The sequence below is a fragment of the Octopus bimaculoides genome, chromosome 1 (genome assembly GCF_046866305.1).
Source record: "Octopus bimaculoides isolate indiv1 chromosome 1, ASM4686630v1, whole genome shotgun sequence".
Taxonomy (NCBI): Eukaryota; Metazoa; Mollusca; class Cephalopoda; order Octopoda; family Octopodidae; genus Octopus; species Octopus bimaculoides.
Genome location: NC_142928.1, coordinates 196263427 through 196286640, shown reverse-complemented (window position 1 = coordinate 196286640; position 23214 = coordinate 196263427). Strand labels below are relative to the sequence as shown.

Here is a 23214-nt window from a genome sequence, read left to right as displayed (position 1 = left end):
TTTGTGTGTGTGTGTGTGTGTGTGCGTGTGTATGAGAGAGAGAGAGAGAGAGTAAATCTATACTATATATAAAACAGAGATGTGTGTGTAATCGACTTCACCAAATGCTTCCATACTTGTGATGCGTGAATAATTTGACCTCGGATAAATGTTAGGCTCTTCATTTGATTTTTTTAATTAAAAATAAATAATATTGCTTTATATTTAAGATTCACTTCTTTAAAAAGGTTCCTCAATGTCAACTTCCGGTATTGACGTAACAACGGCAAAAAGCTTCACTCTCTATTTTGTGTGTGAGTGTGTATGAACGAGAGAGAGAGTAAATACTACATACACACCACTCTCTCACTCTGTCTCACACACATACACACGCACACACACACCCCTTGACTCACTCACACTCTGTGTCTTACAAACACACACATACATAAATGTATACAAACATATTTACAAAGACACACGTGTGTATGCGCGCGCGTGCGTGTTTGTAAGAGACAGAGTGCAAGTGAATCAAGGGCTGTGTTGTCATATGCATACATCCAAAGATGTATGTATATATATGCATGTACGTATTGTACCAATGTGCCAGAAGGGAGGCTAGGCGACAGGTTTATTTAGCCAGAGGGGAAGCAGATAAGGAAAGATTTGCCAATGTTCTGCGCCGTGAGGACCAAAGACTCGAGGTATTTCGTGTTGCAAGACAGTGTAGGAGAGAGAATAGTGATGTTGTAGGAGAGAAATGTGTTCGCATGGATGATGGTACGCTTGCATTAAATGAGGATGCAAAGAAAGAGGTCTGGAGATGCCACTACGATAGATTGCTTAATAAAAAGAATGAATGGGAGAAAGAGAGCCTGCCGTATGTCAACCCAATAGAGGGACCAGCTATCCGAGTTGATAGTACCAGGGTAGATAAAGCAATTAAGAGTATGAAGACCAGGAAAGCCCCCGGCCCATCAGGAATCACTGCAGAGATGCTCAAAATATCTGGCAGTGACGCTTTAGATACAAATAATTACAGAGGCATCAAGCTGTTAGATCAGGTTATGAAAGTTACAGAGAGGGTCATAGCCCAACTAATTAGGGAGCGAATCAATTTAGATGAGATGCAGTTTGGGTTCGTGCCAGGTAAAAGCACTACTGATGCCTTATTTCTAGTGAGACAGTTGCAGGAGAAATACCTAGCTAAGGATAAACCTCTGTACCTGGCTTTCGTTGACATGGAGAAAGCCTTTGACAGGGTCCCCCAATCCCTTATCTGGTGGTCAATGAGGAAACTTGGGATAGAAGAATGGTTAGTGAGAGCTGTGCGAGCCATGTACAGAGATGCTGCCAGTAAGGTGAGGGTTGGAAATGAGTACAGCAATGAATTCCGGGTAGAGGTAGGGGTCCACCAAGGTTCTGTCCTCAGCCCCCTCTTATTTATCATAGTCCTCCAGGCAATCACAGAGGAGTTCAAGACAGGTTGCCCCTGGGAGCTCCTCTATGCTGATGACCTTGCCCTAATTGCGGAGTCACTATCAGAACTAGAGGAGAAGTTTCAGGTGTGGAAGCAAGGTCTAGAATTGAAGGGCCTTCAAACCCCTTCAGGTAGATGGCCCTGCTCAGTATGTAGAAAAGGAGTAGGTAGTAACTCTATAAGATGTACCCGGTGCAAGCTATGGACACATAAGAGGTGCAGCAACATCAAAGGCAGGTTAACTAGCAAGTTAGTTTTTGTTTGTGGCAGATGTTCAGGTGCAATAAAGACTGTAAACAAACAGGAAACAACTTCTATCTCATTCCAGGGTGAAAAACTAGAGGTAGTCGATAGCTTCCGCTATCTGGGCGACCAAGTTAGTAGTGGGGGTGGGTGCGCTGAAAGTGTAGCTGCTAGAATAAGAATAGCCTGGGCAAAGTTTAGAGAGCTCTTACCCCTGCTGGCGACAAAGGGACTCTCACTCAGAGTAAAAGGCAGACTGTATGACGCATGCGTACGAACAGCCATGCTACATGGCAGTGAAACATGGGCTGTAACTGCTGAGGACATACGTAAGCTCGCAAGGAATGAAGCCAGTATGCTCCGTTGGATGTGTAATGTCAATGTGAATACCCGTCAGAGTGTCAGTATCTTGAGAGAAAAGCTGAACATTAGAAGCATCAGTTGTGGCGTGCAAAAGAGACGATTGCGCTGGTATGGACATGTGGTGAGAATGGATGAGGATAGCTGCGTGAAAAGGTGCCACACCCTAACAGTTGAGGGAACCCGTGGAAGAGGTAGGCCCAGGAAGACCTGGGCTGAGGTGGTGAGGCAAGACCTTCGTACATTGGGCCTCACCGAGGCGATGACTACTGACCGAGACCTTTGGAAATGTGCTGTGCGTGAGAAGACCCGGCAAGCCAAGTAAGATCGTTGCCAGTGCCCCTGGACTGGTTCTTGTGCGGGTGGCACATGAGATGCACCATTTTGAGCGTGGCCGTTGCCAGTACCGCCTGACTGGCTCCCGTAGGATTTTCGAGCGAGATCGTTGCCAGTGCCCCTGGACTGGCTTGTGCGGGTGGCACATAAAAGACACCATTTCAAGCGTGGCCGTTTTCGTGCGGGTGACACGTAAAAGCACCCACTACACTCTCTGAGTGGTTGGCGTTAGGAAGGGCATCCAGCTGTAGAAACTCTGCCAAATTAGACTGGAGCCTGGTGTTGCCATCCGGTTTCACCAGTCCTCAGTCAAATCGTCCAACCCATGCTAGCATGGAAAGCGGACGTTAAACAATGATGATGATGATGATGTATACATGACAACAAACCTCTCTCTCACTCACACTCTGTCTTTTACAAACACACACATACATAAATGTATACAAACATATTTACAAAGACACACGTGTGTATGCATGTGCACGTGTGTGCGTGCGTGGGGGTTCCACAATCGCCATTTATTTCAATTACTCTTGTGAGGATATTCACGTAAATCATTTTTTTCATTTAATCCCCATTTTAATTTTCGTAAAAGTTTCCAAGTACCAATGAGGCTTTTTGGCACATCTTCAATTTTCCCCATTCATGTGAGAGTCCATCTACAGAATGTCCTCTCAAATTTCTATACAGCATATTTTGCCTTTTTTTCTTCAAGTATATAAGCAACAATTTCATTCCCGAGCAACGCCGGGTGCCTCTGCTAGTACTACCTACACACCGCTCTCTCACTCTGTCTCACACACACATACAGAAACACACATGTGAGCGTGATTCACTACGAATACATAGAGCTGAACACGGCGTGCCAAAAAAAAAAAAAATAATAGGAAATTTATTTGCGGAAATTAACGAAGTGTGCGAGCTCGGGACGAAATCAAACAGACAGACAGACAGACAGACAGACAGACAGAGAGAGAGAGAGAGAGAGAGAGATAGAGAGAGAGAGAGAGAGAGAGATAGAACATTGCAAAGAATGAATGAGATGAACATGGAATGCCCAAAAATCCTATAAATAAAAGCACGTTGTAGTTGTTTACAGAAAGCGAACATTAAAAGTAGAGAGTGAGAGACGTCGCCATTTTTTCACGTCCGTACCGGAAGTTGACATTGAGAAACGTTCTTAAAGAAGTGAATCTTAAATATAAAGCAATATTATTTATTTTTAATTAGAGATTAAAAAAATCAAATGAAGAGCCTAAGATTTATCCGAGGTCAAATTATTTATGTATCACAAGTATGGAAGTAAATAGTGAAGCCGTTTTCACATGAAAAGCGATTACGCACACACACCTCTGTTTTATATATAGTATAGATTAATTGAAAGAAACACAGAGCATCTGAAAAGAAATACAGTAATGAAAGGTTTCATGTGAATGGAAGTTGTAGTAGAGAGAGAGAACCAGGAAGAATGGGATGAAGTGCTGAAGGTTGATCTCACAGCCTTGAGACTCACAGGGGAAATGATAAAGGAGACGACTGATGATCTGCAGTTCTTGAGAAGAAACTGAAGCACCTGCTTACCTGGGCCTCTCACCCAATTTCCCCCTCAAAAATCCCCACCACCCTTCATCTCTCTAACTTCAGTCTTCTGATGCTGCAACAGAACTGCACACTTCTCCAGCTTTCCCTTCGTATTGTATATCTTTCTCCGAACCTCAAGTCATCTTCCATGTTATCCATCCTTCTTAATGCTGTCCCTCTCCACCACCACAGGTCTCTCGATCTCCCCATGTACTACTCCAACCTCCACACACACATACACACACACACACCATACAACCCGTCCAACCACTTATGAACTCTCTCCTTCACTCTAATCCATTACAGATATTAGGACTCAGTTCAAGACACACTGGCCAATTGAAGGGTATTAAACCAAGCAATAGATTAAGTCCACCACTTCATATATATGATTCTGCTGATGGGCTTCCATACAATTTCATTTGACTTGTGACTATAGTAAAAGACATTTACCAGAAACCATGAAGCTGTCACACAAACCTCTTAACCCAATAACCATGTCTTGTCTCTCTAGAACTACTTATTCTGGCAATGTTAAGTCAATGAGGTCACCTCCTAATTATGCTAATGAGATAACTCCCGCATTAGCTAATGAGCTTACCTCCTAATTACACATAGGCATTTGCATTTTAGCTATTGTCCCTTTCCAGTCACTTCACCTTATGTTTTAGATGAAGCTGTGTCAATAGAAGAAGGAATTAAGCAAATCAATGAAGCATCTCATATGATGAGACATTTCAAGTTGTTTTCAGCTGATTGTCCTCTTTCACACCATCAAATAATGTTGGTGCTTGTTTACTTCTAGCATTCATGATATCTACCATAATTAATAATAATTAACCTTAATTAATCAAAGATGAAATCAATCATAATTTCAAAGAGGAAACTTATCCAAAGATCTTACTTCTTATAAAGTTGTTCCATTTTCTCTTGCTGCTTTTTACATTGTCCCAATAAAATCTCTTCATCTTTGCACTTGTCAGATTCCTCAGCCAATTTATATCTGAAATTCACCAAACTTACAATTAAACTTCAAGACACAAAAGGAAATAAAACAAGGCTTTGACCCTTTTCTTACAATAAAAAATGATGTTTCCTTCTTGAGCCATGCCAGGCCCTAAGGTCCAGTCTCCTGGTTCCAGTGGTGTATATATTCCCCAACTGAATGGGACGCTAGCCCGTCACAGAATTACTCATTTTTGCCAGCTGAGTGGACTGGAGCAGTGTGAAATGAAGAGTTTTGCTCAAGAACACAATGTGTCACTCGGTCCAGGAATCGAAACCACAATCTTACAATCATGAGTCCAACACCCTAACCACTAAGCCATGTGCCTCCTTTTTTTTATATTCATTTTGGAATCCACAGCGTTTGTTGCACTTAACTTTGATAATAATTAAGAATTTAGTGAACTGACTTTGTCATTATTAAGCTGACATTTGGTACAGAAATCCCCATGGAATTTTGATGGGAGAAGGCTTTAATTTGGATCCCTTCAAAACAGGGAGTTTGCATCATAAGAACCAGATGCAGCCACAGATTTCAAAAGAGTTAAACACAAAATGCCCCACAACCCCACCTTAGACATAGGCAGATATATGGACAAAGGAAATCTTACTTTAAGTCACTAATCTTTGCCTCTAAACCAATTTTGTTTTGTTCCAGAGTAGCTTTCTCTTGAGATACAACTTGCAGTTTCCTGAAATATAACATGGACACACATTATATATATATATATATATATATATATATACACACACACAAACAAATTTATATATAGAAAGCAAGAGAGATCATCATCATCATCATCATCGTTTAACGTCCGCTTTCCATGCTAGCATGGGTTGGACGATTTGACTGAGGACTGGTGAAACCGGATGGCAACACCAGGCTCCAGTCTGATTTGGCAGAGTTTCTACAGCTGGATGCCCTTCCTAACGCCAACCACTCAGAGAGTGTAGTGGGTGCTTTTACGTGTCACCCGCACGAAAACGGCCACGCTCGAAATGGTGTCTTTTATGTGCCACCCGCACAAGCCAGTCCAGGGGCACTGGCAACGATCTCGCTCGAAAATCCTACAGGAGCCAGTCAGGCGGTACTGGCAACGGCCACGCTCAAAATGGTGCATCTCATGTGCCACCCGCACAAGAACCAGTCCAGGGGCACTGGCAACGATCTTACTTGGCTTGCCGGGTCTTCTCACGCACAGCCCATTTCCAAAGGTCTCGGTCCGTAGTCATCGCCTCGGTGAGGCCCAATGTACGAAGGTCTTGCCTCACCACCTCAGCCCAGGTCTTCCTGGGCCTACCTCTTCCACGGGTTCCCTCAACTGTTAGGGTGTGGCACTTTTTCACGCAGCTATCCTCCTCCATTCTCACCACATGTCCATACCAGCGCAATCGTCTCTCTTGCACGCCACAACTGATGCTTCTAATGTTCAGCTTTTCTCTCAAGATACTTACACTCTGACGGGTATTCACATTGACATTACACATCCAACGGAGCATACTGGCTTCATTCCTTGCGAGCTTACGTATGTCCTCAGCAGTTACAGCCCATGTTTCACTGCCATGTAGCATGGTTGTTCGTACGCATGCGTCATACAGTCTGCCTTTTACTCTGAGTGAGAGTCCCTTTGTCGCCAGCAGGGGTAAGAGCTCTCTAAACTTTGCCCAGGCTATTCTTATTCTAGCAGCTACACTTTCAGCGCACCCACCCCCACTACTAACTTGGTCGCCCAGATAGCGGAAGCTATCGACTACCTCTAGTTTTTCACCCTGGAATGAGATAGAAGTTGTTTCCTGTTTGTTTGCAGTCTTTATTGCACCTGAACATCTGCCACAAACAAAAACTAACTTGCTAGTTAACCTGCCTTTGATGTTGCTGCACCTCTTATGTGTCCATAGCTTGCACCGGGTACATCTTATAGAGTTACTACCTACTCCTTTTCTACATACTGAGCAGGGCCATCTACCTGAAGGGGTTTGTGTTTTATCTACCTTCCTACTTATTAGGATTTTGGTTTTAGCTAGGTTGACTCTAAGGCCCTTCAGTTCTAGACCTTGCTTCCACACCTGAAACTTCTCCTCTAGTTCTGATAGTGACTCCGCAATTAGGGCAAGGTCATCAGCATAGAGGAGCTCCCAGGGGCAACCTGTCTTGAACTCCTCTGTGATTGCCTGGAGGACTATGGTAAATAATAGGGGGCTGAGGACGGAACCTTGGTGGACCCCTACCTCTACCCGGAATTCATTGCTGTACTCATTTCCAACCCTCACCTTACTGGCCGCATCTCTGTACATGGCTCGCACAGCTCTCACTAGCCATTCTTCTATCCCAAGTTTCCTCATTGACCACCAGATAAGGGATCGGGGGACCCTGTCAAAGGCTTTCTCCATGTCAACGAAAGCCAGGTACAGAGGTTTATCCTTGGCTAGGTATTTCTCTTGCAACTGTCTCACTAGAAATAAGGCATCAGTAGTGCTTTTACCTGGCACGAACCCAAACTGCATCTCATCTAAATTGATTCGCTCCCTAATTAGTTGGGCTATGACCCTCTCTGTAACTTTCATAACCTGATCTAACAGCTTGATGCCTCTGTAATTATTTGTATCTAAAGCGTCCCCTTTACCTTTGTAGCAGTTGACTATGATGCTGCTACACCAGTCATAGGGTATGACTCCTTCGTGTATCACCTGGTTCGTAATACGGGTGACTAGGCTATAGCCAACACTGCCAGATATTTTGAGCATCTCTGCAGTGATTCCTGATGGGCCGGGGGCTTTCCCGGTCTTCATACTCTTAATTGCTTTATCTACCCTGGTACTATCAACTCGGATAGCTGGTCCCTCTATTGGGTCGACATAAGGCAGGCTCTCTTTCTCCCATTCATTCTCTTTATTAAGCAATCTATCGTAGTGGCATCTCCAGACCTCTTTCTTTGCATCCTCATTTAATGCAAGCGTACCATCATCCATGCGAACACATTTCTCTCCTACAACATCACTATTCTCTCTCCTACACTGTCTTGCAACCCGAAATACCTCGAGTCTTTGGTCCTCACGGCGCAGAACATTGGCAAATCTTTCCTTATCTGCTTCCCCTCTGGCTAAATAAACCTGTCGCCTAGCCTCCCTTCTGGCACATTGGTACAATTCCCTGCTACCACCGTTCTTCCAGTCCTTCCAAGCTTGTTTCTTTTGTCTAATAGCCCTGTCTACCTCCTTGTTCCACCACCACGTTACTCTGGGTTGGGAGGGGACCTTACACCACCCACAAATCTGGTCGGTGGCTTTCAACAGGTTGTCCCGCAGAAATCTCCAATTGTCTTCCACGTTGTATGATGCTATATCCCCTTCTATTTCGTTAAATGCTTCAAGTAACTTGTCTCTAAGTCTCTGTCCGTTTGCAGGGTCTTTAAGCTTCCACACCCTTCTTCTCCAAGCCTGTCTAATTCTGGGCACCCATTTTGCCTTGATCCCAAAGTCGCTAACTACTAATCTATGTTGTGGGGTACATTCTTCGCCAGGGTAGGTTTTGGCATTTATAAGCCGCCCTCTTTCCCTATTTCTGGCGAGGATGTAGTCGATTTGGCTAGAGTGTCTGCCGGAGCGGTAGGTGACTAGGTGACTGGCAGGTTTCCTGAAGTTGGTATTGCAGACCATAAGATTGGTTGCATCACAGAACTCCAGCAGTCTGGTTCCCTCCTCGTTGCGGGAACCGAAGCCATAGCCTCCATGTATGCCATGGAAGCCCCCAGCACGACGTCCGACATGACCGTTGAAGTCTCCAGCCACAAAGAGAAGGTCCCTGTCACTCGTCGACGAGGTAGTTTGCAAGAGGGTGTCATAGAATTGGTCTTTCAGACCATCTGGTAGCCCAGGTTGAGGTGCATAGGCTGAGATGACAGTAGCTAATCTATGATGAAGCACTAGTCTGATCTTAAGTACTCTGTCACTTACTCTAACGACCTCGATTACCTTATCCACCCATTTCTCCGCTAGAAGTATTCCTACGCCCCCGACCCCGTCAGTGTTCCCTGCCCAGAAAATCTTGTACCTGTGTTCTTTGCCTGTGAGGAACCTTGCAGAACCTCCTCTCCATCTTACTTCCTGGATGCAGCACATATCTACGCATCTCCGTTCAAGCATCTCAACAATTTCACCAGATCTACCTTTCAGCGTGCCGACGTTGAGAGTGCCAATCCTAACAGTATGGGTGTTGGGGGTGTGGGCCTGTAGCCTGGGAAGAGGAAAAGCAGTGTCGTGTACCTGAAAAGAAAACTTGCAATTGGAAGAATTCATAAGCAAAACATTACCTACAACCTGCAAACATTTCTCAACCTTAATGCGCTACCCAAAGGTAGGGGAGAGGATGGCCAAGGCCACTAGATGGGTTCCGGGAGACAGCCGAGGTTGACAGGATGACAAAGGGATGAACTTCCGGTGGAGGGGTGGGATGACAGAGGAATGAACTTCCGGTGGAGGGGGTGGGATGACAGAGGAATGAACTTCCGGTGGAGGGGGTGGGATGGCAGAGGAATGAACTTCCGGTGGAGGGGGTGGGATGACAGAGGAATGAACTTCCGGTGGAGGGGGTGGGATGACAGAGGAATGAACTTCCGGTGGAGGGGGTGGGATGGCAGAGGAATGAACTTCCGGTGGAGGGGGTGGGATGACAGAGGAATGAACTTCCGGTGGAGGGGGTGGGATGACAGTATCTGCATCTTGGGTATTTCGTCGTAGTACGTCAGCGAGATAATTTAGAATGGGTTTCTCATTTATATATGGCGAGAATAAAATATTACCCAACAATGAAGTTACATGAGAAGCATACGCATATGTACATTGCGTGCACACACACTCACAGCAGGCTTCCACACAATTTTTAACTAGCAAATTCCACTGACAAGGCATTGGTCCTCTTCAAGACACAGTGGAATCAAACCAAAAGCCAAAGTGAACTTCTTAACCATACAGCTATCAAAATTAACGAGAAATCAAATTAAAGTCATTATGCCAGCATAATGTTAAACAATGATGATGGTGATGATATGTTGTGTACTTTTATCCGTCTAGATCAGGAGATGGCAAACATCTTATATCATTGACTGCTGCCCACCCTGCTTCATAACCTTTCAACCCCTACCTCCACCCTATCACTTAAATTTTTAAAATGTAATTCATAAGATTTTACTTTTGACCCCTTAGATAACCCCAATTGATCCCCATACTGTTGACCCCTGTTCTAGTATCTTCAACCAATTATTTGTATTTTCAATCATTTATTTCAAAAATTAATTACATACTTTTGCATATTCTTATTGTCTTCTTGCAGCACACGATATTGGTTTTCAATGAGAGTTCGTTGGTTCTTTTCCTTTTTCAGTCTTTGACGACAATCATAGATGTACTGCTGGAGTTTGGCAGCAGATGTCGGGTCTGTTAAAACGAGAAAAGACAAATAACAAGACGACATCGAGAGTTCAACTTCACGGAGGCAAATGAGCGAGACCCTTTGGCGTTACATCGTGCTTGAGAAGAAGTAAAACCCATCAAGCCAAGTAAAATCACAATCACAGCAGATACTGGTGTCACACAAATGGCACCTGCGCCGGTGGCACATGAAAGCACCCATTACACTCTCAGAGTGGTTGGTGTTAGGAAGGACATTCAGCCATAGAAGACCATGCCAAATCAGACTGGGGTCTGGTGCAGCCTTCCAGCTTGCAAGCTCTGGTCAAATCGTCCAACCCATACCAGCATGGACAATGGACATTAAATGATGACGATGACGTTTGTCTTCAAAGAGAAGCAACCACTTCTTTCACATTGATACAAAACCACAATGCAGTGCATTGTTGATTACCTGAACCCCAATACATTACAGGTACTTACGTTGATGAACCGCAGAAAGAAAAACAACAAGGTTGACTTGGCCATGTTTTGAACCCTAAACACTAAAATAATGAAATGAAATATCATTGGTCTGTCAAAGCAGCCTCCTACCCCAACCCTTTTCATCCCAAATAACAAGGGTGTCCAACAGAGACACAAACTTGTGTAGGAAACAAGTAACCCTTTCTATGAATCCCGCAAAACTGGAATGAGATTTATTTTATCAACCCTAAAATACTGGTTTCGAATTTTGACACAAGGCCAGCAATTTCAGGGGGGAGGCGAGGAGGGAGGGTTAAGTTGATTGCATTGATCCCAGTAATCTACTGGTACTTATTTTACTGACCCCCAAATGGATGACAGGCAAAGTGACCATGGCAGAATTTGAACTCAGAATGTAAAGACGGACAAAATGTCGCTAATTATTTTGCCCAGTGTGCTAACGATTCTGCCAGCTCTCTGGCTTAATCAGCCCTAGAATAACAAATGAGAAAGTTGGCCTCAGAGTTGAACTCACAATGCAAAGCTATGCAACTAAATAATACAAACAACTCTGTCGATTATTCCATCAACCACTACCACTGCTCAGTCACTTCATTCACCGTTCTTCTAAACACAGCCTTACTCCTCCTCATCCTCATCAACATCCATTTTTCCATGACCATATCGGTCAGAGAGAATTTGTTGAGGCAGATTTTCCATGTCTGGATGCCCTTCCTGTCACTAACCCTCATCTATTTCTCAGCAAGGTAATGTCTCCCCATACCTGGACAGACAACTTTTACACAGCAGACTGGACACAAGCAACACCACTTGTATGACGGAGATGTTCATTTACAACCACCACATGGCATCTAGACAACACACACACACACATAAAGGGATTGGCATTAGGAAGGGCATCCAGCCATAAAAACCAAAGCAGACAATTGGAGCCTGGTGCAGCTCTCCTGCCTTGCCAGCTCCTGCCAGCATAGAAAATAGACGTTAAATGATGATGATATATATATATATTTATATACATTGGGCTTCTTTTAGTTTCCTTGTACTAAATCTACTCAAAAGGATTTTATTGACCCTCAAGACTAATAGAAGACACTTGTGTAAGGTCTCACACATTGGGACTGAACCTGAAATCATGTGATTGCAAGCCAAGCTTCTCAACCACATGCCCACTCCTGTATCATCATCATCATCATTATCATCATCGTTTGACGTCCGCTTTCCATGCTAGCATGGGTTGGACGATTTGACTGAGGACTGGTGAAACCGGATGGCAACACCAGGCTCCAATCTAATTTGGCAGAGTTTCTACAGCTGGATGCCCTTCCTAACGCCAACCACTCAGAGAGTGTAGTGGGTGCTTTTACGTGTCACCTGCACGAAGGCCAGTCAGGCGATACTGGCAACAGCCACGCTCGAAATGGTGTCTTTTATGTGCCACCCACACAAGCCAGTCCAGGGGCAATGGCAACGATCTCGCTCGCCCCGGTGACCAGAGGATCATTGTGGAAGAAGAAAAAAAAGTAAACAACTATGACGATCTGAAGAGGGGAACATGAACGTTGTGGTCAATGAAGAAAGTAGACATGACACCAATAGCAATTGGTGCTGCTGGAAGTATCAGCATTCAACTACCAGCATGGCTGAAAAAGATTGGAGCAAGTGTGAAGGGTGAACACCTACAAAAGTCAGCATTGCTTGGGACTTCTATTATTTGCAGGGTTTTTGAAGCATGGCCAGTAAACAAGTGTCCCCTTAGTCTGCTGGTTGTGGACAGATGACACTTTCCATTTCCCCAGCAAAATAAGCTGTGAATTTTCATATAATAATAATCCTTTCTACTAAAGGCACAAGACCTGAAATTTGTGGGGAGGGGACTAGTTGATTACACTGACCCCAGTGTTTCACTGGTACTAAATTTATCGACCCCAAAAGGATGAAAAGCAAAGTCAATCTCAGAACATAGCAGTGGATGAAATACTGCTAAGCATCTCCCCCAGCATGCTAATGAGTATGCCAGCTCACCACCTTAATAATAGATAATAATGATAATAGATAATAATGATAATAGTTTCAAATTTTGCCACAAGGGCAGCAATTTTTGGGGAGGGGGATGAGTTGATTACATTGACCCCAGTGTGCAACTTAATTTATCGACCCCACAAAATGATGAAAGGTGAAGTTGACCTCAGAACATAGCAGGGAGCGAAATACCGCTAAGCATTTCACCCAGCATGCTAACAATTCTGCCAGCTCACCACCTGAATAATAATAATAATAATAATAATGAAGTATAACATTGTAACCATTCAATCAATTATGAAAGCAAGAATTTCCTACCATTTAGGTTGAGGTTCATCAAGACATCTTTCTCGTAATTCACTGTTGAGAGATTATTCTCTGTCTCAAATGAAGTCACGGACAACATGTCATCGTCTTTTAAAACATCGGAACTATCCAGAAAACCAAAACCAGCAAAATCTTCCAACACAGTTTCTGTGGGTTTCCTACAATTCAAACAAAATTTCACTGAGATAAATTTTATTTCAAAGATGAAAAAATTTCAAATATTTCAGCATTTTTATTCCCTCGTTCTCCCTTCATAAATGCTGAATGAGGTTGACATTCCCAGATACCTTTTCTACTCTAGGCACAAGGCCCAAAATTTTGTGGGAGGAGGCCAGTCGATTAGATCAACCCCAGTAATAACAATGTATTCCTTTTCTACAACATTCCCAGACACCATAACATTAAGAGGATCAGACACAAATCGCTCCTGGTTAAGACACTGCTCAATTATGAGTAACTTTCCCCAAAAATAACATAATTATTCTAATTATATCTTTGGCACAGAAATATAAATATCTAAGACAGTATTTGAACTCTCTAATACCTGAAGTCAATATCAGCATTTCTGCGTATTTCATTTATGAAATGCTGATGTTTAAGAAATGAAATTATTTTTAATTTCATAGCACTTCTGAAGATTCTTATAAAAAATTTTCTGAATGATTAAGCAATATAAACAACAGAAATAACAAATCTGTCAAACATACAACCCACAGCATGGCCGCTGGTTCAATTTTATAAAAAAGAAAAATTATTATTTAATTTTGAAATATTCAGTAAAATAATTAGTGCAATCATCCATTCAGAGTGGGAACCTGACTAAAATCATAATTAATACTGGTTTCATTGAGATAATTAGTGTAACTTAGAGGAATCTTTTGTTATCTCAACCAATGAAAAGATATTTCTTAATCCTTATCCTATAATATGAGACCTATTTCCCCTTCACTTTGCTTATACATACCAAGCTAAATGGAAGTTTTATTTGTTTCTTCATATTCACATATTATGTTCAACTGAATAGATTCTAACATGTGACCAATATTGAAAAGTTTTGCAGCTGAACCAGTGCAAACTTCCTAACAAACATTGGTCTTCTCAAGAATTGTTTGCATTCTGCTGGACAATTTCTACCTACCTTCTCACTCTGGGCTCTTACTTAGCAAGGCTGTAACTTTCGTGACCTGGTCCAATATATGCAGAGAGGGTCAAAGGAAGAAAGTTAGCCTAAGCGAGATGCAGTTAGGTTTTGTGCCAGGAACAAGCACTACTGTACAGTAACTGCAAAAGTATTTGGTCAAAAATAAAGCCGTGTATTTGGCTCTTTTTTTTTTTACATAGAGAAAACCCTTGGTGGGGTCCCTTACTCCTTTATCTGATAAGCAATGCAGAAGCTAAAGATAGATGAGTGGCCAGTGAGAGCAGCAACAGCCATGTTCAGGGAGGCTGTCTGTAAGGTTGGCAATACGTATAGCAATGAATTTAGTGTACAAGTGGGAGCTCTCCAAGGACTGTTTCTCAACCACTTCTTGGTTGTCCTCCAGACCATAACAGAAGAATTTCAGACTGGCTGCTCTTGAGAGCTCCTCTAAGTTGATGACTTATGGCTGGGTGCCCTTCCTAACATCAACCACTCCATAGAGTGGCACCAGCACAAGTAAGATGAGTTTTGGCATGGTTTTACAGCTGGATGTCCTTCCAAATGTCAACCACTTTACAGTGTGGACTAGATGCTTTTTAAGTGGCACCAGCACTGACAGGGTCACCAAGTATCTTGCAAAACAAGAATCTATGCTCTATTTTTAGCATAAAAACATCAATTTTGTCCAACAATGGCCAGCTTGGTCATTTTGGTCTTGAAAGGTATGGGGAGTGGGGGGTTGATTTGCTGTACTTGAGAAGACACTTCAAGCTAAGTAAAACCATGGGGGTCCTTGCATACAGGCATGTCCCCTGGACCCTGCTTTAGCTCAATGATCCTAATCTTGTGGGCTCGTGGCTGCTGGTACCACATAAAAAGCACCAGTGCCAATGTCACGTACAAGTGCCTCATTCGGTGCCACATGAAAAGCACCCAGCACTCTCTGTAAAGTGGTTGGCATGTTAGGAAGGGCATCTAGCCACATAAACCATGTCAGAACAGACAATTAGAGCCTGGGAAGCTCTCTAGTTCCTCTCAAACCATCCAACCCATACCGGCAAGAAAAACAGATGTTAAATGATGATGATGATGATGATGATGATGATGATGTGGATTCAGAGAATCATGTGGCTATGACAAAAAGCTCCTCTCATGGTCTTGGCTATCAGACAACACAGCAATCCAATAGAGAAGTGTAATCCAGAGTGTCCATGCAGCTGAAGTCCAGAAGACACAATCAATGAAATTGCTTCATGACGATTATTTAAACTATACAAAATCAGGAGGGTGAGTATGACAGGTGAATATATTTGTTTAACAACTTCAGTTGTAGCATTGGGGTAATCATGATGTTCTAATGATCTGATGAGCTAGCTTTCTTTATCTGCACTGGTTTGTGAATATATAACTGTATTGTATAATGCCAAGCTTACATCTTATTGCAAACAAGCAAACAATAATTTATTACACACTGATCATCATCTGCTAATTACCTCCTCCAATGCCCCCTCCCTTCTCTTCAAAGCTGACTTTTTTTGTCTTGCAAGTACTTAAAAGTACCCAGTCCACACTATAAAGTGGTTGGTGCTAGGAAGGGCATCCAGCTGTAAAAATCCTGCCAAAACAGTCACAGAAGTCTGGTGCAGGCTTCTGCCTTATTGGCTCTTGTGAAACTGTCTCACCCATGCTAGCATGGAAAGCAGACATTATGATATTCTTACTACATGAAGTAGGTTGTGAAACGGCTGTAAGCCAAAGGATGTCAGGTGGTTAAATAAATATATTCACCTTTGGACTTTTCATGAATTATATGTATATATTTATGTGTGTGTGTTAAAAATATAAAAAAATAAGCTACATTGACTTACTTTCCTTGAGGAATGGACTGTTGAATGTCTGCAGTCAGTTGAAGAGACGGTGCCGACAACATGGTAGACTCAATACCTTTTGATGTCTCATTTAATTTAGGTTCTTCCAAAGTCGTAACCAGTTTCATTTCTTCACTGTCTCCAAGACATTTATCTTTGGTTTCTACACTTCCTCCTGCTATACAGGTCTTTTTCTTTTCAATAGACAATGGTACTGCTGTACTTTCTAAAGATTCTTTCCGCATTTGAAACAATGTCTCTTCTGAGAGTTTTGCAACAACAGCAGCACTTGCAGCAGCATTTTTCATGTTGGCATCAACTTTATCTTCTGAAAATGGTTCCTATCAAAATTAGAGTAATTTTAATATTTCAGAATAAAAACTGTATTCTAGAGAAGTTATTTGAAACAATATTTTTTAATAACTCATTTGTGTTCTTCAATTAATTTTTAATTATATCATAAAACTAGTTTTATATTATTTCATACTATTTGTCAACCTCATTCCATTCTTCTGACACCAACATTACTTTCTACCCATTCACCTTGTACCACTTCTTCATTAGTGTGCATGTGTGTGTACATATATACCCCAGCATGGCTACAGCCTTAGTACAGAAACGTATAAAGTACACACACACACATATATATATATATATATATATATATATATATATATATATATATATATATATATAAGCGGAAATAGTTTACACTACAACTCCTACAAAAATAACAGCTTCCTCTTTCATACATTATCCAAGAACAAGTGTGTTTGAAAAGATAACTGAAAGTGTTTACATACACTAGAAAGAAACGTTTTCCAAAAAGGTTTTGATGTTCTGATAAAGAATTTATAACTTTTTTTAAAAAATTATTCTTAAAAAGTATCTTTTTTATATTTGATAAGACTATAGTTTTCACAAAGATCTTTAAATGTGTGTATATATCATTGAACATCTGTTGTCCATGCTGGCATGGGTGGGACGGTTTGACAAGGGCTGGTAAGCTGAGGGGCAGCATCAGACTCCAGTCTGATTTGGCATGGTTTCTACGGCTGGATGCCTTCCCTAATGCCAACCACTCCAAGAGTGCAATGGGTGCTTTTACGTGCCTCTGGCCCAGGTGCCAGTTGTGCGACACCAGTATCAGCCACGGCTATGATTTCACTTGGCTTGATGGGTCTTTTCCTCAAGCACAGCCTATTGCCAAAGGTTTCAGTCATTTGTCATTGCTTCCATGAGGCCCAAAGCTCAAAAGGTACTTTTTATGGGCCAGTTACACAACACAGGCATTGGATACATTGCTTCCATCAGGCCCAAAGCTCAACAGCTGTTTTTTGTGTGCCAGATGCCTCAGTGAGACCCAATGCTCAAAAGATGCTTATTGCATACCACCAGCATGGGTGCCAGTCACATGACCCTGGCATCAGCCACAACTGTGATTTCACTTGGCTTGATGGGTCTTCTCAAGCACAGCATGTCACCAAAGGTCTCAGTCACTAGCCATTGCTTCTGTGAGACCCAACATTTGAAGTTCATGCTTCACCACTTCTTTTCATGACTTCTTCCACAGGTCCCAGCTGTCCTCATCCATATGCATCACATGACCAGTGCAGTTGTCGCTCTTGCACACCACATCTGATGCCTCTTATGCCCAACTCTCAAGACATATACACTTTGTCATACATGCACACTGACACTGCACGTCCAGCGAAGCATACCAGCTTCATTTCTTTCAAGCCTACGCATGTCCTCAGTTGTCACAGCCCATGTTTCACTGCCATGTAGTATAGCTGTTTGCACACAGGCATCAGACAGTCGACTATTCAGGAACAATAATGTGTGTGTGTATGTATATATATATAGTCTGTCATACCGGCCATGATGAAATACCACAAGGTATAGAAAATATGAAATACCACAAGGTATAGAAAATACATATTCGCCTTTATATATTTATATATTTAATCCTTTATATTGAACACTCAATATTTCATCTATTCAATAAGACATATTCCATATATTCAATAAGACATTCAATACTTTATTTCATAGTACCATCCATTTTTATTTTATATTATATATTGTATATTCCATATTCTATATCCCACATTGGTTCTGCAGGAATATAAATAAAACATAAAAAACAGACAGTGTTGGAACTCTTTTAAACAAAATAATATATTCCTCTATACACAATCATACAAAACCCCCCTTTTTTTGTATTTATTTTTACTCGCATATATATATATATATATATATATATATATATATACATACTAGCTGTTGGACCCGGCATTGCTCGTGTTTTCCATGTTGAAGTTAAGCCCAGCTCTGACCGTGTATTGAAATCTCCTACATTCCCTGTGTCAACTATTACCCATTGATTTTGTTGAAATTTTACACATGAAAAAATGCAAAGACTGCAGGAAAAATAAGATCCTTGTGGAAATTTCCATTCAATCACCCAACTGAGTTCACAAAAATCGATGCCAACTGAGCATTATTGAGTTTTCGAAAACTTCTGGCCTTATTTGAACTTCAGGACATGTGATCTACCTATGTGCCAAAAATCATTAAAATCAGTTAGACAATGTGGGTGGAGTTAGAGTAATCCCAAACATACACACAGACAGACACCATTACACATTTATGTATGTGTGTGTATATATATATATATATATATATATATATAATGTACTATGCTGTGACCAATACTTGCAGTCAGATTAGTCCTGGCTTCCAGACTAAACCTCAAAGACTAAATCCTTCTCAGCCGACATTCTCTACAGTGTCCAAAAATAATTCAAGAGATCCTATTACTGTTATCACTCTTGTTTGATTGTTTCAGATTTCAAACACCGCCAGAGGGAGTTTTTCTCTGCTAATTGCTTGAATAATCTCAGTTAAAATCTTTAAACTATGTGAGACTTTACTGTATTTGAGTAAGTCTTATCAGTAAGACAAATCATAAATTTTGAGACCTAACAGCCTGAGCGAGGTCTTATTTATGAATTGTTGAATTTTGTATATAGTTCTTGGAAATTCTTATCTTTTTCATTCAAGACCAAAGGAATGGCCCCTGGCCCATTCGAAGGCCTCCAAGATGCCAAACACTTGTAACAAAGTAGGTTCCCCTCAAGGCATCCAGGGCCAAGTATTGGGGGATGTGCAACAAGATAAGGGATCAAATCTTTCACCCAAGTTTTAGCCACAGGAATATCGTGGTACCATTTTTATGGTATGCAAAAGAATTCCACAAAGTTCGTAATTCTTACTATCAGAAAAGCAGAAGACCAAACAGAGGCTGAGCTTACAAATGAAGATGCTTTTTGCTTCATTTCACCACTGTCTACCGACTTTCAACTCTTTGCAACCTGGGTTTTTTTTTTTTTAATTCTTTATCACCTGAGCTCCTTTATTTTGATGTACCCCAACTGGTCTCCTAGAAAACAAGGTAGGTAACATAAACTGATTCCCTGTTAGCAATACCCAGCTTCAATGTCGTATTCCTGGTCCATATTGACCAATTTTTTTTAATATCAGCGAGAGAGAAGTTAGTCTTCATAGAAGAAGTCTTAAATTCTTGTGTTGGTCTCATGATAAATAACTCTGATTCATATTCTTAGACTGGACATGTCTCTAATCTCATTCAAAACTCGCACCTGGCCTTTTTACTTTGATCTTTCAGTCTATCATGATTAATGACTAACAAACAAGATGGATGCCATGGAACATTGTTGGAAATGCTGAAAATTTTTACAAAATATTTTTAAAAATTAAGAAGGAATTTAATAGGAAAACAAATTCATAAATCAATCAATATTTAGAAATAGGTAACACTTGCCATTATTGATGATGATGATGATGATGAGGAGGAGGAGGAGGTGGAGGAGGATAATGATGATGATGAGAACAATGATGTTGATGATTAGAAGGAGGAGGATGATGATAACAAGAGCAATGATGATGATGGTGATGATGATAGGATAATGGAGATTTTTCTGTTTTTAGAATGTTCAAACATTTTTCCTTTTCAAAAATTACTGAAATAAACTTTACAATTCTGGATTTCCGTAGATGCAAGATCGATCGAGATTAAACCTGATCATCGTATGGAAGCCATATTTTACATTGCATTTATTGCTGATGCTTTACCATTTTCAAACTGATGGGAAGAAATGAAAAAACTCCTCAAACCATTTCTTTGTTATTAAAATCTTCTTCATTCCTGAGAAACTGAGGCAGCAAAAAGACCCCTGCACCACCACCACCACCACCACCCCGCCCTGCCTCACTCACAAAAACCAAAGGTCTAAAGAAGAAAACATTCGCAGTTAAACATACACAGATACTACTACTACTACTACTACGACTGTTACTGCTGTTGTTAATGATGGTTCATGCTGTTTTAAAACATGCACATCACAAAGACATCTTATTAACGACATTATATTTAATGAGGACAAGCAATAAATATTAGTGGAAGCCGTGTTTAGTAGAAAGTTTTAAAAACAGCCATTGTTGGCAAACATTTACCAGGAATTAACTTTGATCAGAAGAAAGAATTGTCAAATTGAAAAACAATATTTTTTCTGAAAACACAAACTTATAAATGGAATAGTACAATGTGAAATGAGGTGCCAGAAGTAATTCTCCAAGACTTTATCAAAAAATCAGAGAAATTTTTTTTCTGTTCTGAAAAATAGTTTCTCTTTTATTCAAAAGAAAGCCATTTAAACTTTGGCAGGGGTGTCTTTAGATTTGTTTAAAGATGAGGAGTATCTTAAAGATTCTAACCCCTTCATGTATATTTCCATCCCTAATTCCAAAGATCTCATGTTCTGGGATGCATCCTTAATAAGACCCTAGCGTCTTAAGGGGTTTCAGGTCTTTCAAAATCAGACTCCTCCACCCTGAGTCATGCTGGACCAAGTCCTCGCTTGCATCTCAGCAGTAACAAGCTAAGGAGTCAGCCCCTCCAGTAACTTTCACTGTGGCTTGGGTGATGGCGCATACAAACTTCTTTTCTGCTGCATCAGGGACTCCAAGCTCAATCAGAACTTTACGCAGTGATCACCCCCCCCCCCCCAACCACACCCCAACAGCCAGTGTTCCCCAGGCTTGACTTCTGCACTTCTCGGCCATCTCTTGGTATTTGGCATGCTTTCTCTCATGAACCTCTTCCAGATTGCAACCAATTCCTCTCAGCTCACCACCTGTTCAGGGTGGAGTCAGTGAACAAAATGGATTACTAACAATCTATTCATTTACGTATGAATGTATTTGTAACACAAACAAAATTAAGTTTAGTGTATCATTGGCGTAGTAACAACTCTGCAGCCAAGGACTTCCCTTCATGACATCCTTACAAATGCTAGAAATATTCCTTCTAACTAAATATTTCCACTTTCCACATACATATTACACCTGTATGGGGAAATGACATTAACTATACACATATTACACCTGTATAGGGAAATGACATTAACTATACACATATTACACCTGTATAGGGAAATGATATTATTTATATACATATTACACCTGTATAGGGAAATGACGTTATCTATATATATATATATATATATATATATATATATCTAACACCTGTATAACTTCATGACACTTCCTGCATACATGTTATACTTGCATAGACTGACGACACTACCTGTATATACCTGTATAAGTTGATGAGAGCTTTCAGATAAAGTAACAACTAGCTCTGTCATGTGACTAGAAATAACACTCACAACACTGTCTTCTTCCTCGACAACATTGCCGTCTGAATCGGGTTCATATAAGTAGCTCTGACGTAGTTCACCCATAGATCTTGATAACTGAGAATCTTTCACAAATAGGAAGCCCTCATTCACCTGCTAAGCAAAGATAATCCGTTAAAGATATTACAGCAAGTTTTTGTATCAAATACATCAGAGAGACAATCAGACAGAACTCACCAGGGAAAAATGTCTAATAACACAATCAACATTAGCACAGGATTTAATTACATTCCACTAAACCATTATCATCATCATCATCATCATCATCTTAAAATAGTCTTTTCCATGCATGCATGGATTGGCTAGCTTTTCAATGGCCAGACGCTTTTCCTGTCACCAATCCTTGCCTGTTTCCAGTGTAGGTACTATTTCCCCATGGCCAGACATGTTGACATGCAACATTGCAAATGAATGACACCACTTGTATGAGGGTGACACTTGTTTACAGCAAACACTTGAAAGCAAGTAAAAGAAACAGCTTCACACACACACACACAAAAGAAATATATATATTCATTCACTTATTCTTCTTAAACATTAATACTATTGAGAGTGACTTTCAAATTTTGGCCAGCAGAGCCATTGTTGCACTGCAATGGAATTGGAAGTTATTCTTGGCTTTATATAGTCTCTGCTGAGTGAAAATAAGATTTTAAGATTAACTTCAATGCATTGCAGTCTGCCACTGGGATTAACTAGCCGACCCTTCGAAGTCAGTGTCAACAACATTCTTGTTTCAGAATAATAAATCTGTACTCATCAGATTAACGTAAAATTGTTTTTATTGTAACTGAATGTAAAAAACAAACATTAACACACACACACACGCGCACGCACGCGTGTGCCATTTACACTTTGGCAGGGGTGTCTTTAGATTTGTTCTAAGATGAGGAATATCTTAAAGATTCTAACACCTCCGTGTATATTTCCATCCCTAACTCCAGGGATCTCATGTTCTGGGATGCATCCTTAATAAAACCCTAGGGTCTTAAGGGGTTTCAGATCTTTCAACATCAGACTCTCCCACCCTGAGTCATGCTGGACCAAGTCCTACTACGTGTGTGCAATGAGCTGTTTTCAGTTTCCCCCCTTTCAAATCCACTCACAAAACTCTGATCAGCCTGGGGCTATAGTGGAAGACATTTGCCTAAGGTGCCATGCAGTGGGACCTTAGGCAAGTGTTTATATTTTCGCTCC

At 41.1% G+C, this 23214-nt stretch overlaps 1 protein-coding gene across 9 annotated transcripts in view; it reads right to left on the bottom strand.

Moving 5' to 3' along the window:
- Positions 1-23214, bottom strand: part of LOC106881715 (uncharacterized) — a 75011-nt gene that overhangs the window by 35731 nt on the left and 16066 nt on the right. For 4 of the 9 annotated variants that reach the window (XM_089365292.1, XM_089365287.1, XM_089365300.1 and 1 more), the window contains 5 exons: positions 16235-16575; positions 13217-13383; positions 10285-10417; positions 5596-5676; positions 4884-4982 (listed from right to left, as the gene is read on the bottom strand). In XM_089365292.1, coding sequence (XP_089221418.1) covers positions 4884-4982; positions 5596-5676; positions 10285-10417; positions 13217-13383; positions 16235-16575 — 821 coding nt within the window. Of the gene's footprint in view, positions 1-4883; positions 4983-5595; positions 5677-10284; positions 10418-13216; positions 13384-16234; positions 16576-21987; positions 22114-23214 lie in introns of all 9 variants that reach the window. The other 5 variants (XM_089365263.1, XM_089365277.1, XM_089365251.1 and 2 more) reach the window with 3 other exon arrangements.